At 38.9% G+C, this 15,366-nt stretch overlaps 1 protein-coding gene across 1 annotated transcript in view; it reads right to left on the bottom strand.

The window, feature by feature from the left end:
* Positions 1-12,426, bottom strand: part of pggt1b (protein geranylgeranyltransferase type I, beta subunit) — a 16,435-nt gene extending 4,009 nt beyond the window's left edge. The window contains exons 1-7 of the mRNA XM_083553680.1: positions 12,259-12,426; positions 11,629-11,747; positions 11,073-11,140; positions 10,185-10,336; positions 7,940-8,072; positions 1,966-2,011; positions 993-1,177 (exon numbers count right to left, since the gene is read on the bottom strand). Coding sequence (XP_083409806.1) covers positions 993-1,177; positions 1,966-2,011; positions 7,940-8,072; positions 10,185-10,336; positions 11,073-11,140; positions 11,629-11,747; positions 12,259-12,386 — 831 coding nt within the window. The 5' untranslated portion in view covers positions 12,387-12,426. The remainder of the gene's footprint in view (positions 1-992; positions 1,178-1,965; positions 2,012-7,939; positions 8,073-10,184; positions 10,337-11,072; positions 11,141-11,628; positions 11,748-12,258) is intronic.
* Positions 12,427-15,366: the final 2,940 nt, after the last annotated feature.

The following is a 15,366-nucleotide window of genomic DNA, read 5'->3' on the forward strand; positions in this document are numbered from 1 at the left end:
TAAGCGTCCTATGTTCATTTTAGTCCCTGTTTGTTATCATAGTAACCGCCGCTAATCTATAAAAAAGATGTTCCACTAGATTTTGTTGTGTTATTTTGCACGAGGGCATTAGGAAGAAGTCAGGTACTGATGTAGGGTGAGGAGATCTGGGGTGCAGTCAGCATACTGCTTCATTCCAACGGTGTTCAGCAGGGTTGAGGTCAGAGCTCCAAGCAGGCCACTCAAGATCTTTCACTTCAACTCATCTAAAGCATATCTTCATAGACCTGGCTTATCATCAAGCTGGAACAGGTTTGGGTCTCCTCGTTCAAGCGAAGGGATTTTATGCCAACACACGTGCCTCCGACTTTCTCATAATAGTTCAAGGAAGAATCACATATGGTTTGAAAAGTCTGGTGTCCAAATACTTTTGTCCATGTAGTGTATATCTCTAGGGTTTTATTTAGCAACCCTGAACATCCATTTACCAGTAAAACAATAAGATCGGTTGCTGGAACAACTGAGATGTAAACAATCATTTGCTCTGTTTTCTTACAGGCTACATCATGCAGCGACAGTGGACACTTTTCTCTCCTTGGGACAAAACACACATTCTTCTAAGTGACAGTAACTCGAACAATACACACTGAAGAATTTTGTGCTCGAACTAACAAACCAACACACCTGCTGTTCAAAATCACACGCTCCAATGGGAGGAATCATGTACTGCTTACGGATGTGCTTCTGTAGAATTGTATTACTCAGATTTTATTATAGCGAGTTGTGTTTTATTCAGATTTAGGATATTGTGGTGACTGCTAGAAATTAACGCTGTAACTGTTTTTTCAGAATTTGTCTGTGTTCGAAAGACAAAACACAAAGAAATAATGAGCAAAAACACAGTCACAGAGTACCCCATCCACATTGTTCATCCTGTCTGCAATTACTGCATTTTTGCTGGGACAAATCCACAAACCTAAGAAAAAAAATGTAACAGAACCAGTCTCAATTACCTCCAGTGTTGCTCCAACCCAGAATGAGTAGCACGTATCCACAGGTTTATTGGGGCGTCCATGGAAACCGTTCTGTTGTCTGAGGATGCACCACCTGCGCATTCGGTTCAGTTCACGCTCGCTGAACATCTCGTCTAATTTACCCATCAGACACAGCGTGGCTATGGCGCAGAATGTCGAGCCACCTAGGAAACGAGAGACACCACGGTAACAATAGCATGTGTTAACCATGGCATTTTCAGTCACTCAGTCGGAGCTTCCTGACTGAATCGCAGCTCATAATGAACAGAACAGAAATGTAGGAAGAATTGGGGATATGACTAATGGTTACAGATGAAACAATAATGATCATAAGAAGAAGAAGAATAGTCTTAGTTTTATGTGGCTGCATTGTCAGACATCGTCAGTCAGGAGTAAATACACTATTATTTGAAATATATATTCTCTGCACTTCGTAGACAACAGCACTGAGCTGATCTCTGCACTGGTACCTTATACGTTACACATGCAGATTAATATATATTGGGATAATTATTTATTTATATACATTGCTTACTGTATTTTATTGGCCCTGTACTTGTACTCTGCACAATGACAAAGTTGGATCTAAATCTGGTCCCCAGTGCCTGAGGCACTCCTGAGCCACGCATCTAATTTCACTTCCGGGGACATCCCACAAAATAATAGTGCCTGAGTGCCAAGTTCCTGTTAAAGGTGGGGCTTTGGGAAGATCAAAGAAACCGTCAGCAAAGTCCTGTGATCTTTTTGTTAAATCACACAGTGATCACTGTAGCTGTAGAAAATTAAGTGAGCTGAGACTATACAGGGAAGATGAATGGATCATAACTGAGAATGCGGCGTGCTGAACTGAACAGATACGAGGAACAAACAGATGGCAGGTGAAGCAGGAAGAGGCTGATATGCAAATGTATTTGCATGGCTGATACAATCATTTGCGATAATCGTCACTCACCGTGAGACTCCAGTCCAGCACCTTGTCCGATGCCATTGTCATAGGACTGGAAAAGAATAAACATTTCAGAAGGGGTTACATAATAAATAGACCAGAGAAAGATTAATAAAAACACTATGGAAATATTATTTGTTTAGCACTAGTAAATACACACACACACTCATGTATATGTACATTTAATTTTGTCATCCATATTATGAATAACTTGCACGTGGGAATAAATTTGATTTCTACCAAAATACAGTTGTAAAGACTGGGCTGATGTAACAAGAACTCAATGTTATTGACAATCCTATAAAGTGCATTAGCTAATAGAGGAAACATAATGGTCCAGCCAGCTAGTTTGCTGGTTAAGTGTAGTAATTAGTAATAGACTAAAGGAAGGTTTATGTTTATTATCCTCTTCTACCAAAAGTCAGCGGTGTATAGTATTGTCGTTGTGCCTTCATGCTCAATTATATTGAAGAAGTGAGTACTTTTTTGCTCTGCTAATATCCTTATGACATGCAGCTAACGAGACAATTTTTTTAAATCTTCCTTTCTATGTGTTTCAGTAAATGGTATCTAGCAGATAGCTAACGAGATAAAAAGCTATAAATAAAGCTTTAAAATGATCCACATACCAGAAAATCTTTCCAAAGGGGGAACTTCATGTGCATGTGATCATTTCTGTCTACCCTAAAACTGTCAAACAAAAAATAACTCCTAAAAAAAGGAAAGAGGTCCACTGAAACTAAAAAAGAAAACTACATAATTTTAACATGTAAATTGGAAAATAGGTTTGCCTTGTATTCCAACACTTTTGCTTTTTTAACTATGTTATAGCCACACATATATAAATGTATTGTTCTTTCCTCGTTTTGCACCTAAAAAGTTCAGTAGCGAGGCATCTGTTTTGCTCATTTTTTTGTTTTTGTTTTTTTTAAACCAATGTGTGATCTGTTCAAACTTTAGGCAGAATTTAACGAAAAACTTTTTTATTGTTTAGCAATAATCTTTCATGATTTGACTACTTGGTGTCATTCGCAAGGGGTTGTGACAAACATGGTGCGCTTTGATTCACAATCACCAATCATTGAGCCGCCATACTGTAGTGGTTTTCTGTAGTTTGGATATCATTTGTCTTTCAACATTGTGCAGCACATCCTATAGAATTACATAGAATAAATCCTAAATCTTTAGCGGTATGAAGAAGAAAAACAAAAATTCAGATCATCAACATCTCCACATCCACATAACCACAGTCATGACAATAAGCACATGCCATCACTACACTGTGAACTCCACTGTTTAAAAGGAATATCAGAAATGTACCACAAATTAAACAGAATTCAGACATCCGGCTGACATTAATTCATACAAGGCTGTTCGAATCCGGGGCGTCACGGTTTGGTGACATGGTTAATCCTATCCTAGCCGCTTTAGCAAAGCCTCCAAGAGCTAAATCTCAATGCGGCTTAGATATTGTGTTGAGTAAAAAGTGTGGACGCTATGGAGACCAAAAAACAGTCCCACATTAGATACAAACACTAAATGTACAAACACAATCACTGCATTTTCAGCACTATCTTTATAATGGCTTAACTACGGTTTCTGACCTGTAATTTTAGAGAATTATTTAATAACATTTTAACATTGTAACTACCATTAATTATATCTGCTGCTGCTGTTCTGTAAAACACATGATCATTTTGAGGCAAGTGCATGAAGTGTACAGTTTCTTTTCCCATTTTAATTAAAGGGTTTTTCCATATTGTGAAGTAAAATTGCTTAGATTGAGGAACCTAAAACATTGTGTATTCTAGACAGATACAGTGGTCCTCCAGAACTCGTTCTACGCTCTAAGAGTTCCCAATGCGTTCCGCACCCCCGCAGCCCCTATTGTACCTTATTGTATTAAAGCAACAATGTCTAGATGAATTCAATACTGTGTTTTGAAAAAATTGTATGAAATGTGAATTTTAAGGTAATCCACAACTTGCTGTTAGTTATGTTCCAAATGAGAACCCGCAAATTTCTGAAAGGAGAACCTGCGAGTTCCCAAACCGCAAATTATCACACACATATATATATATATATATATATATATTTATATCGACGATGCACTTTATCGTATGGGGGAGGGGGAGCACTTTTTCTTTTTCTTTTTACATATTTGCTCATGTATTTAATTATTTTTTAAGGCATTAATAATTTTTCTTTTCATTTACTTTACTTATGTCTACATATTTTGCTTATTTAATCAGCTACTTAATTTACATAACATTTTTAGCTCTGGTAATGACCCAAAAAGGAAATTTCACTCCTTTTCTTTGGGGGGGGGGGGGGGGGGGTGTTTAAGCCAGATGCAAAAGGCGAGCCTGAGGACATTACTCAAGCAATCTGCAAACTTTGCACCAAAGTTGTGTCAGTATTTCAAATCTCACACAACAAACTTGTTCGTACATTTGCCTACTCACCACTCCGCTGGTGCTGCTAATCTAGCACCAAAAGAAGCTTCATAGACTGTCGGCAAAGATCCAAGTCAGCCATCCATCAGCAGAGATTTAGCAAAAAGCACCAAGTACAAACGAAACAGTGAAAGGTGGGTGTGCACGGCAGCTGTTTCTAAGTATATTGCTAAGGAGATGGTTTCCTATCACACCGCTTTAAAGGAATTTTTTAAAAGAGCTACTTCAGACGTTTGACAAACAATACGAGCCGCCGGTAGCTCGGCAAAACCGCTATCCCAGATCTGTACAATAAAACAGAGATCATCACTAAAGATTTGAAAGCGGCTGACCTTGTCGCTTTGACCACAAACGTGTAACAAGCATAAATATGACCCCCTACATGCCTGTTACAGTTCATCAATTTTTTCCCTGCATGACTGACAACGGGGTCAAAATTGTTGCGGCTATAGAAGGGCTCACATGGCTATGGCTAAACTGTTTTGCTTTTGGCGTCTGTCGTTCAATTAACGTAGCATTCACTCACAGCTGGCTGAGACAACGAGGCCTCCGCAACAGCGCAAGAACAGCTCCAATCTGCCTCAAACTAATCTTAATTTATTATACATTTATTATAATGTTTCTCTAAAAATATCCTAATGTAGCCTAGCCTAATCCTTATATACTAGGGAAAATTATTTAGCTTTAATAGATAATAGGCACATTCTTCTTTGCGCAGTGCTGCAGGTGTGATGTAAACGGTAGGCTATAGCTTGGCAAATTAACTGTAGTTCATTTATTACTATTAATAATAATAATAATATTTTCATTTAATAATAAATTAAAGCATTTAGTTCATTAATGAGAAACGAGCCAAATATCTTGAAATCGCTGTAGACCTCAGCGTTCACCGATATCTCCGGCTTTCATCCATACACGATCCTATCGGCACAACCCTTATAGTATTGTTTGATTAGACATTTGGCACCTAGGCGGAGATTATACTCGCTGTTAACCGATTGATCAACCGATTTATAAAAAATAAAATAAAAAAAATAAAAATAAACCTTCATGCAAAATAGTTTTGAAACACTGTTACAACCTTTTTATTATCCCCCAAGTAGAAAATAAAAATGTGCAAAATAAAATTATGACTATATAATGAATAAATATTATTCTATAATTAATACATTAGAATAATAAATATAAATATAGCACTCTATTCAGCGCGCAGTCTCCCGTGTAAATACAAACAGCATGTTGCGTCAATGATTCGCCTCTAGAGGCCGCTCTTGTAATGACAACAAACCGGAAAAACTATAGGTATGTTTTTTTGGCAATAGCCGATCGTTCCAGCAATCAATTATCGGTGCCGATTTATAGGATTATTTAAATGACCTCAAAAAAAAAAAAAAAAAAACTGACACTGAATTTATAGTTGTTGTTTTTCCTCCACTAAATGCACTGATTTAATGCCACTTGTATTTATATTTAATATCTAAACATCAGCTAGTCTTTAGGACTTGCAAATGGCATACTAAGACCTTCTTTCTAAAATCGAGCATCTTGTATCTTTGGGGAAAAATTAATAGAATTAAAGTAATGGCATTTTCAAAGATTCATAAGTATTTTCAGGATCTTTGAAAATGTTATTACTTTAATTCTATTTATTTTAACTTCTTTTATCTAAAAAAAAAAAAAAAAAAAAAAAACCAAAAAAACAACACTTCTGGCACTTGTTAAAAGTTTGCACCCACACCATTCTGATAATAATGATGTAGATCCCAGGTGTTCAGCAACGTTAGAAATACTCAAACCCGCTGTTCTAGCACCAACAACAACGCCAGAGATAACATTTCTCTTCTTAAGATCTGATTCTTGATATGAACATCAACAATCACACAATTTTGATTTCCCAAGCTATGTATTTACATATACACTTGCATTATGAGAACCATTTATACCTGCCTTTTCAGTGTGTAACATCTGCAATGTCTCCAGTTATACAGTCATGCCAATTGAGCACCGGGTACATAACCATAGAGATTAGTTTATTTTCATTAGTCACACCCTATTGATACGAGTTCAATTTAATACGACCTACGGAGTTCCAACAGCCGTTTAATGCAGCATTAAACAGTCTCTAACCCTGACTCGCTTAAATAAACATTTTGTGTCACTTGGGTAATCCCGAAGTAAACATGAAATTGTATGTGACTCTTTTCATCGTGCAAACCGGATCCAAAGCAACACAGCAACACGCGATACCACTCAAGATCAAAACACCGGCCTCTGCTTGAAACAAAAAGAGAAGCCGGAACCGCTTCCCTCTAGATCCTCATTCGTGAGAAAAACCACATGAAACGAGATCCTAGAAATCATTTGCAATCAATAATACGCAAATATTTTTAGTCACGTCTTTTCTATTTCTTACTCCATGGGAGGGTTTAGTACTCGAACACCAAAATGTGCTCATTAAGACGATTAGTGGCCTGACAATCCCTTGAGCTTAACACTGTTTATTTATAGCTAGCTGAGAGCGTATGTGTAATACAGGGCACCTCCCCATCTTTTTATGTATGCTAGCTTTCGAAGTATATACACATTCGTTCATATAGGCAAGATATAGTCAAAAGTCCGTATCCTGTTATGATAAAACGATATGGACAATAAAAAAATGGTGTCAGAGCTCTTAGAGGTTTCTTTTACAATAGAAATCACACATAACTCTGTCTCCCTTCTCTTCTCGAAAATCCAACCCTTGCCTTTATTACAGCTTCAAACCCGTTTCGTGTTCTCTGAAAAGTCTTTAGATCCTTTGTAATTCGGATACCACCACCACCATTCACACCCAGTGACTCTTCACATATCAGCTACAACTATAAAATATAAAGAGGAGATTATGGCAAAACCCTCTTTCAGCATAAAAAAAAGAAATGTCTCTGGTTTGGATAGTAGGAAACCCACTTTTATTTAATTTGACAAAATGCAGCAGAATAAAGCAAGGCAAGAAGATCCCTGAACGAACTGTCACTCATGATGCATCACGGAAACAACGTAACATATGCATGCACACAATGGATACAATTGTTTGGTGTCACTGCGACTGTAGAAGGAGAGAACCAGACCACAAAGCATGACAATGCCAGAGCAGATTTATTTTTTTCCATATACGAAAATCCCCAGAGAGAGACCTGCGGAAACAAAGTGGACTTTGTCTGTGCCAGTTGAAACTCTTTCACGTTTGACCCCTTGGTCTCAGGTGGTTGAAATGAAGGGCAGGTGTAATGGAGCCCAGTCTTTGTGCCGAGATAACGACCTCACCGGATCATGTTCTCCGGCTTTGTTTTGCAGCTATGTGTAACTAAATGGCTGATCGGCACAACTTGACCGTGAATCAAAAAAGCAAAGCGGGTTAAAAAAAACGGTGTATAAATGTCTCTGCATTCTCTCGTTTCTGTATAGTGATTGCTATACCAGTGTGTTTAGTGCACTGTTAAAGAAGGAACTTGATAAACCTAAAAACGGAAGTGTCTCCGACTCACCATGCTCTTTCTGATGTAATCTATGGCTTTTGCGCAGTCCATTCCTGACCAGTCGTCCAGCATGTAGCAGATACACGCAGCACAGTAAACAAACCTCATGTCATTCTCGCTTCCCTCAGGCACGGCATAGAAACTGCACAGGAAACAAAAAAAAAGTAAAAACCCAGACAGCAAACACTTCAAGTGCTCTGTCCTGAAAGGGTCTTTCTTTTAAAATTTTTTTTTAATATTTATATATACTGTATACACACACACTCACACACTCACACACTCACACACTCACACACTCACACACTCACACACTCACACACTCACACACTCACACACTCACACACTCACACACTTAGTCGTGTGAAAGAGAATGCACAATCTCTTTGAATTCTATGGTTTACTAATCATAATAAATCTAAATCATCTGGTATCGGATCTCAGCAATTGCTGTGTTCATCAATATGGAAAGGGTTATTAGGCCATTCCCGAAAGATTTCAAGCTCAACAGTGAAGCTCATCATAGAAGATTTTTCATAAGTGGAAAACAGTCAAAACAGTTGCCAATCTGCTCAGGAGTGCACATGCCAGCAAAATCACCACAAGGTAAGACCAATGAACGCTTAGAGAAATTGCTAAAAAAACAAAAAAAACAAAACACAAGTGTTACATCTCAGACTCTCTCATGACTGTGGAAATAAATAAACAAATAAGACAGAACAAATAAGTTTTACTTGAAAGGGTTGCATTCTGAATAAACCTTCAGGAAAAAGCATTTTCTCTCTATACAGGACATGGCAGCATGGCTTGGGTTTGCCAGTTTAATCTGAACAAAACCACAAGACCTTTGAAAAAAGTCCTTTGGCCAGATGAAACAGAATCGGAAGAGGTACAAATGTACAGTGCCACAAAAAACCACACACTGGACAGCTTGCAGTCATTGAGTCGACCATGAACTCCTCTGTATGCCGTAGTATTGTAAAGTCAGATGTGAAGCTGTCTGTCCTACAGCTAAAGCTTGGCTGGATTGGGCAATGCAACAGGTCAATGATGTCAATCACAGCAGCAGATTTACAACAGAATGGCTGAAAAAGAAAAGAATTAAGGTGTCGCGAACCTCGATCAACTAGAGAAGAGTGAGCCAAGATTCGTGATTACTGCAAGCTAAAGTTCTACTAGCTATCGAATCAAAAGGTGTACCAAATTCGAAGACCTGATAAGGATCAGATTATTTATATTATGTCCTGGTGTGTAAAAACCATAGAATTCAAAGAGGCCATACGTTCTCTTTCACATGACTGTATATATTTATAGAGCGAAATGCCCTTCGTGAAAAGTTATTGCTTTCCAAACTACACAGCACAAACGCCACCTTCTACAAGTATATAATAAGATTCTATATTTCTATTTGCACTCGTTCCTTACATTTTTACTGCTCTCAGTTCGGCCTGATTTCTAGAACAGAAGCTTAACCACTGAGTAGTGACGGGCCAAAGAAATGACAATGGCACAGTGTACACAGCTCCACTGGATATAAAGAAATTAATCACATTGGTGGTTTGGAGGATTTTTCTCTCACTACGAGATTCAGTGACTTTTGTTCCTTTTGTCGCAGACTGTAGTACAAACTCAGAGACAATAGAGCACAGGGAAAACAAAAACGCCAAATGTTTCCGTTGAGGTCAACAGTTGTGTTTATTCAACACTCGCATGGCAGAAACGGAATCTCACACAGGGAATAAACAAATTGCCAAACTAGATTCTGGACTCTAGAGTGTTTCTTCTGCTCTCATCCAACTACATCGTGGCCTCATGGAGTTCGCTTAGTGCACAAATAACATGCTGGATTATATTTGGGCTTCTGAGCGTCAGGGTCGATGCTGATAAAACAGCTGAAATACACTCGCATGTCTGCGTGACCCGAAACATTTAGGAGCGATTAGCGCCTAAACATTTCAAGAACTTCACCAAGACAGAAATTATTCTTTACATTTAAAATTAAACTGTTTGTTTGTGACCTATATTATCAAAGAGCAGGTTTTTCCTCTGAATAAAGCGCCTTCAATGTTTTTTTTAAACTATGGTTTAATATTCGATATTGAACTCCTCGGACGCTCCCAATGTTTAGTTCTCCCGTCTTGAAATAACCTTCTATTGACTAAACCCGCCGGCTTAAATTCCTAATCAAAGGAACAATATCCCACATACATATCACAGCATCTGAGGTTTGGATGACTACACCAGAGAAAATAAATACCTGCCATCCTCCAGCTGCAGGGCTTTCAAACCCGCCAGACAGGCCTCCTTACTGACCCGACTCAGGTCATCTCCCAGAATGATGAGACAGGCCAGGCCAGTGTAGGTCATAGCCACATGGCCACTGTCATATGGATGAGCAGTTCCAGGGCCCTAAAAAAAGAGGTGACACAAGCTCAGACACACAGATATAGACAGAAACGTTCTACGGGTGTTAAATGTGATCTGTATACAAACGTTAATTTCCCAAGCAAAAACTTCGGTAACAATAATTAATGAACAGTTTATTATGTAGACCTACAGTCGTTCCAATGTCACTTTTTTTGTTTTTATTTATTTATGCCTAGTCATCTCTCCCGTGCTATTTCTGCTTTCGCTCTAGAATGTTCCTTGCCAATTTATTGTTCCTCTTTCCTTGAATTTTGTCTTTGTTCAGAAATATTTGCTCCCATTCATTTCTTTCCCTCCCTTACTCTACCTTTTTTTCCTTGATGAGGAGTGGCTTTAATAGTCCAAAGAAGTGTATCATAATACATAAACTCTGTTCTGTCCTCGAAAAACTGTCAGGGAAATTAAACTACGATGATGAACACACACACACCAAAAAAAGTGCTTTAACCTTAAAGGTGGAAGAACATGGTATGTGTGTAATAACATGCGTGTACATGCCACTACCATGTCGGTGTTACTGCTGTGATCCACCTGCTCCCACTCTATTGAGAGACGTGTGTAAAGCGGGTATTATGTGTGGCCAACAAATTGCCGAGAGTCAGTAATTCAATTCAGCCAAGTGCACCTCAGAAGAAGGTGTATCTGATTACAATAAAAAGCCCATGAGTGTACACACAAGGTATGATTGTCTGGCGTGGAACAGGATTGTATAGCAAACCTTTGAGGCATTGTATGGAACTCCGATGTGTGATGATCCCCGGAAGCCACAGCGCCAAAGATTAGATTCTGGAGAGGAGGAAATAAAAGATCACACGCAACCGACCATCAATATGTAACAGGTCAGAATTTGCAACAAACACCAACACTGCCATCTAAAGGTCTACTCAGTGATCGCCGTTACACACAACATCCCAGAACGAAATGGCATTTACATTAATGAGATTTGGCAGATGCCTTTACCCAGAGCAACATCTATTTCATTCTGAGCAGCTACGGGGTTAAGGGCCTGACTCAGGGGCCCAGGAGTGACAGCTAGGTGTGGCTGAGACTTAAAAGTATCCATGCCGGGGAAATAAGGGAATCAATGCTGATTTGTTTTCGGATACATTACGATTTAACACCTAAACAATTGCTTTAAATCAGGTTTTCTAATTATAATAAAAAATACTAAGGATAGCAGTCATATCTCAGAAAATAACAATTTAAAACAAACACAAACTGGTGTTTAGTTGCAAGTAAATCAAATCAATCTTTCAAAAACACCCAGGACGTACGATCTTCCGTGGGTAAAACTTGTAATGAGTAGATCCACTCAATCAAACCAGGCTTGTCCACAGCATCCAAGGCATCAAGAACATCAAGTCCAGACAGGGCGAAGAATACAATTGTCAACCTTGAATTAGAAGAAAACGAAATCTCACACATAGATTTCAACAGATTTATCATAACACTCTGTGTGTGTGTGTGTGTGTGTGTGTGTGTGTGTGTGTGTGTGTGTGTGTGTACATTCTTTTATTAGACACTGGTAGTAGACATTATTCAGAGAAGGCAGGTCACGTGGTATCAGCTGCTCCATTTCCATTGACCTGTTTTTATAAATCAATTAATTTTATAACCTAAATATTAATAGCTATATTTGTATGGTCAGTATATGGTCTGACAACACAATGCAGAAGTAAAATATCTTCACTTGTTAACAAATAAATCAATAAATATCTAATATTTTGAATGTTATATGTTACTAATCTTCCTACTTGACTTTATGGAGCTCTACGGCTAAGACAACTAGCATAGAGAGAGAGAGAGAGAGAGAGAGAGAGAGAGAGAGAGAGAGAGAGAGAGAGAGAGAGAGAGAGAGAGGAAACCGTCTTTAAACACAATAGAGGAAGGCCTTGTTGATGTACCTGCTAGTTTCATATGAAGCGTATCTTTCCGGTAGCACCTGAAGGCACCTCTGAAAGAAGCGAACATGTCTGTCCCGTAAAAAATCAATCTGCTCAAAATCATCAAATGAATTGGCTTCGTCCGCCATCTTGACTTGTGCAGACCGCGTTACGACTTCCGGTCGAGTACAATTATGGGAGAACCTCCGCGAAGATAAAAGTCTTCCACTCCAAGAAAAACTGACCCATAACCAATTCAGTGTTGGACATATGAGTTAACTGGGGAAAAGTCAAGAATTAAGGGGTATATATTCGTGTTGGAAAAGTGCAGATTGTGCAGCGTTAAATTGCAGATATTTTTTCTTCAGTTGCTGCCGTTAGGGGTCGCCAAAGAGAAGCATCCGTCTCCATATCAATCTGTTCTTTACATCTTCCTTCCCTCTTCTTCTTCTTCTTCTTCCTCTTTTTCTCCATCCTCAGAATTCTTCCTCTTCTATACCGCCATGTTCCTCCTCTGCACCGTCTCGATCACACCTCTCTCAACTACATATTTAAAAAGGAAAAAAAAGTGAAAGGTGCTTTATGCTTGTCACATTTATATTACAGCATAGTGCAATTTTTTTCTTCGCATATCCCAGTGATGATAGAAAGCTGGAGTCAGATTGCAGGGTCAGCCTTGATACAGCCCCCCTGGTAGACAGAGGGTTAAAGGCCCTGCCTGCGAACCCCAAGCGTGTCAGCTGAGCGAAACCCAGGTCAGGGGGTTGAACATTTTGAGGGGCAGTGGCACAAACCATAAAAAGTGCCACTAAGGGAGTGGGTCCTTGTTAATACAAATTATCTGGTTGTTACAAATATAAAATTAAAAGAGAAGACAGCACACTCTGTAATAATTTCAGACTTTAATGTAGATGGTTTTCCTTGTTTTTGTTTTTTTATAGAACATCACAATTACACATTGCTGATAATAAAACAAACTCTATACCGTTATACGTTTTGATTTTATTTTGTACTATGTACTGAGATATCTTTATCATTTATGATTCGCAATTACACAATATTTTGAAAAGAATGTGGATATTTTGTACAAGTTGTTACCATTTTTAGAAGACCGAGAGCATTACTGACAGAAATACAATAACAAACTACCAAGTTACTAATTCAGCGGATCAACCACTGACTATAATGTGGGTAATAGAACGCTTTAAGTTGGAACCTCAGCCATTGAGAGTGGAGGGGCACCAGGTCACCCTCCCTGTGCATGGCCATGACCCAGAGACTTAACCACTGAGCTATCACCACTTTTCTTAAACCATATTAAGAAAACAAGAAAAAGAAAAAACTGTTAATAAGTTTATGAAGTCTGTGTTACTTTCTTTTAGTTATGCTGTCACAGCGAGTCTTTGCCAGAGTCTTTACTGGCACCGTGATCACACTGTACAGTGTCCTCAATAATTCGTAACAATAAGGATACTTAATAATGTATGTTTCTCTCCTTCTCTATTGCCCATCTTCTCTCTCTCTCTATCTGTTGAGTTGAACATGCTTCTGAGTTACCATTGATCCTGTAAGTTTCTTCCTGATTCACCCTGATGCCCTACCTCTGGATGGAGTTATCCTCAATTGTTGCTGCTAAAGATGGTTCCACATGAACAGCCTAACAATCTATGAAATTTGTGAGCAAGGTTATACTTAAGAACCATGAAGATGGATTTGGACTGTAATCTATCAAAGTCTGCTACAATGGCTTAAGTGTGCAGTTGCCATAAACAGTTGTTCATTCAAGCACTAATCAGTGAACAGTGAGAACCTCAACAATGATGGAACTATAATGAATGAACATTTCATTTCACCCAGATGAGGATGGGTTCCATTTTGTGTCTGGTTTCTCCCCAGCGTGTTTTCCCTGGCCACTGTTGAAACTGGCTTGCTCAATAGGGATAAAGCTATAGGGGACTGATGTATAAATTTGAAATGTATATTCATAGTTGATTTACTTCTGTAAAGCTGCTTTGGCATTTTCCATTGTTAAAAAAGTGCTCAGACCAGGGTGACAGCTCTAAAATATATACAGGTGCATCATAATAAATTAAAATATCATTTAAAAAGTTGATTTATTTTAGTAATTCAATACAAAAAGTGAAATTCATCTATTATATAGATTCAGCACACACAGACTGATATATTTCAAGCGTTTAATTCCTTTTATTTTGATGATTTTGGCTCACATTTAACAAAAACCCAACAATTCACTGTCTCTAAAAATTTTAGTGAATTGTTGGCCTTCTGGAAAGTATGTTCATTTACTTTATATGTACTCTACTTGGTAGTGGCTCCTTTTGCTTTTATTACAGCCTCAATTCAGCGTGGCATGGAGGTGATCAGTCTGTGGCTCGGCTGAAGGGGTATGGAAGCCCAGGTTTCTTTGACGGAGGCCCTTCAGCTCATTAGCTTTTTTTGGTCTCTGGTTTTTCATTTTCCTATTGACAATACTCTATAGATTCTCTATGAGCCTCAGGTCTGGTGAGTTCGTTAGCCAGTCAAGCACACTTACACCATGGTCATTGAACCAACACTTGGTGCTTTTGGCAGTGTGGGCAGGTGCCAAATCCGGCTGGAAAATTAAATCAGCATCTCCATAAAGCGGGCTAGCAGAGGGATGCATGAAGTGCTCTAAAACTTCCTGGTAGACATCTGTGCTGACCTTTGACCTGATAAAACACAGTGGACCAACACCAGCAGATGACTTGACTCCCCAAACCACCACTGACTGTGCAAACTGGACCTGGAATACTGGACCTCAAGCAACTTGGATTCTGTGCCTCTCCTCTCTTCTTCCTGACTATGGGACCTTGATTTCCAAATGAAATGCAAAATTTATTTCCTTTCATCAGAAAAGACGATTTTGGCCCACTGAGCAACAGTCCAGTCATTTATGTGCTTTGCCCAGGTGAGACACCTGAAACAGGTGCTCAGTAGAGTTCAGGTCTGGAGACATACTTGGCCACTCAATCAGCTTCACGTTCAGCTTTCTCATCAAGGCAGTTGTCATCTTGGCGGTGCATTTGGGTTCGTTATGATGTTAGAACACTGCTGTTCGGCCAAGTTGACTGCTGCTCGGGCTGCTTC

The sequence above is a fragment of the Silurus aristotelis genome, assembly GCF_946808225.1.
Source record: "Silurus aristotelis genome assembly, chromosome: 11".
NCBI lineage: Eukaryota > Metazoa > Chordata > Actinopteri > Siluriformes > Siluridae > Silurus > Silurus aristotelis.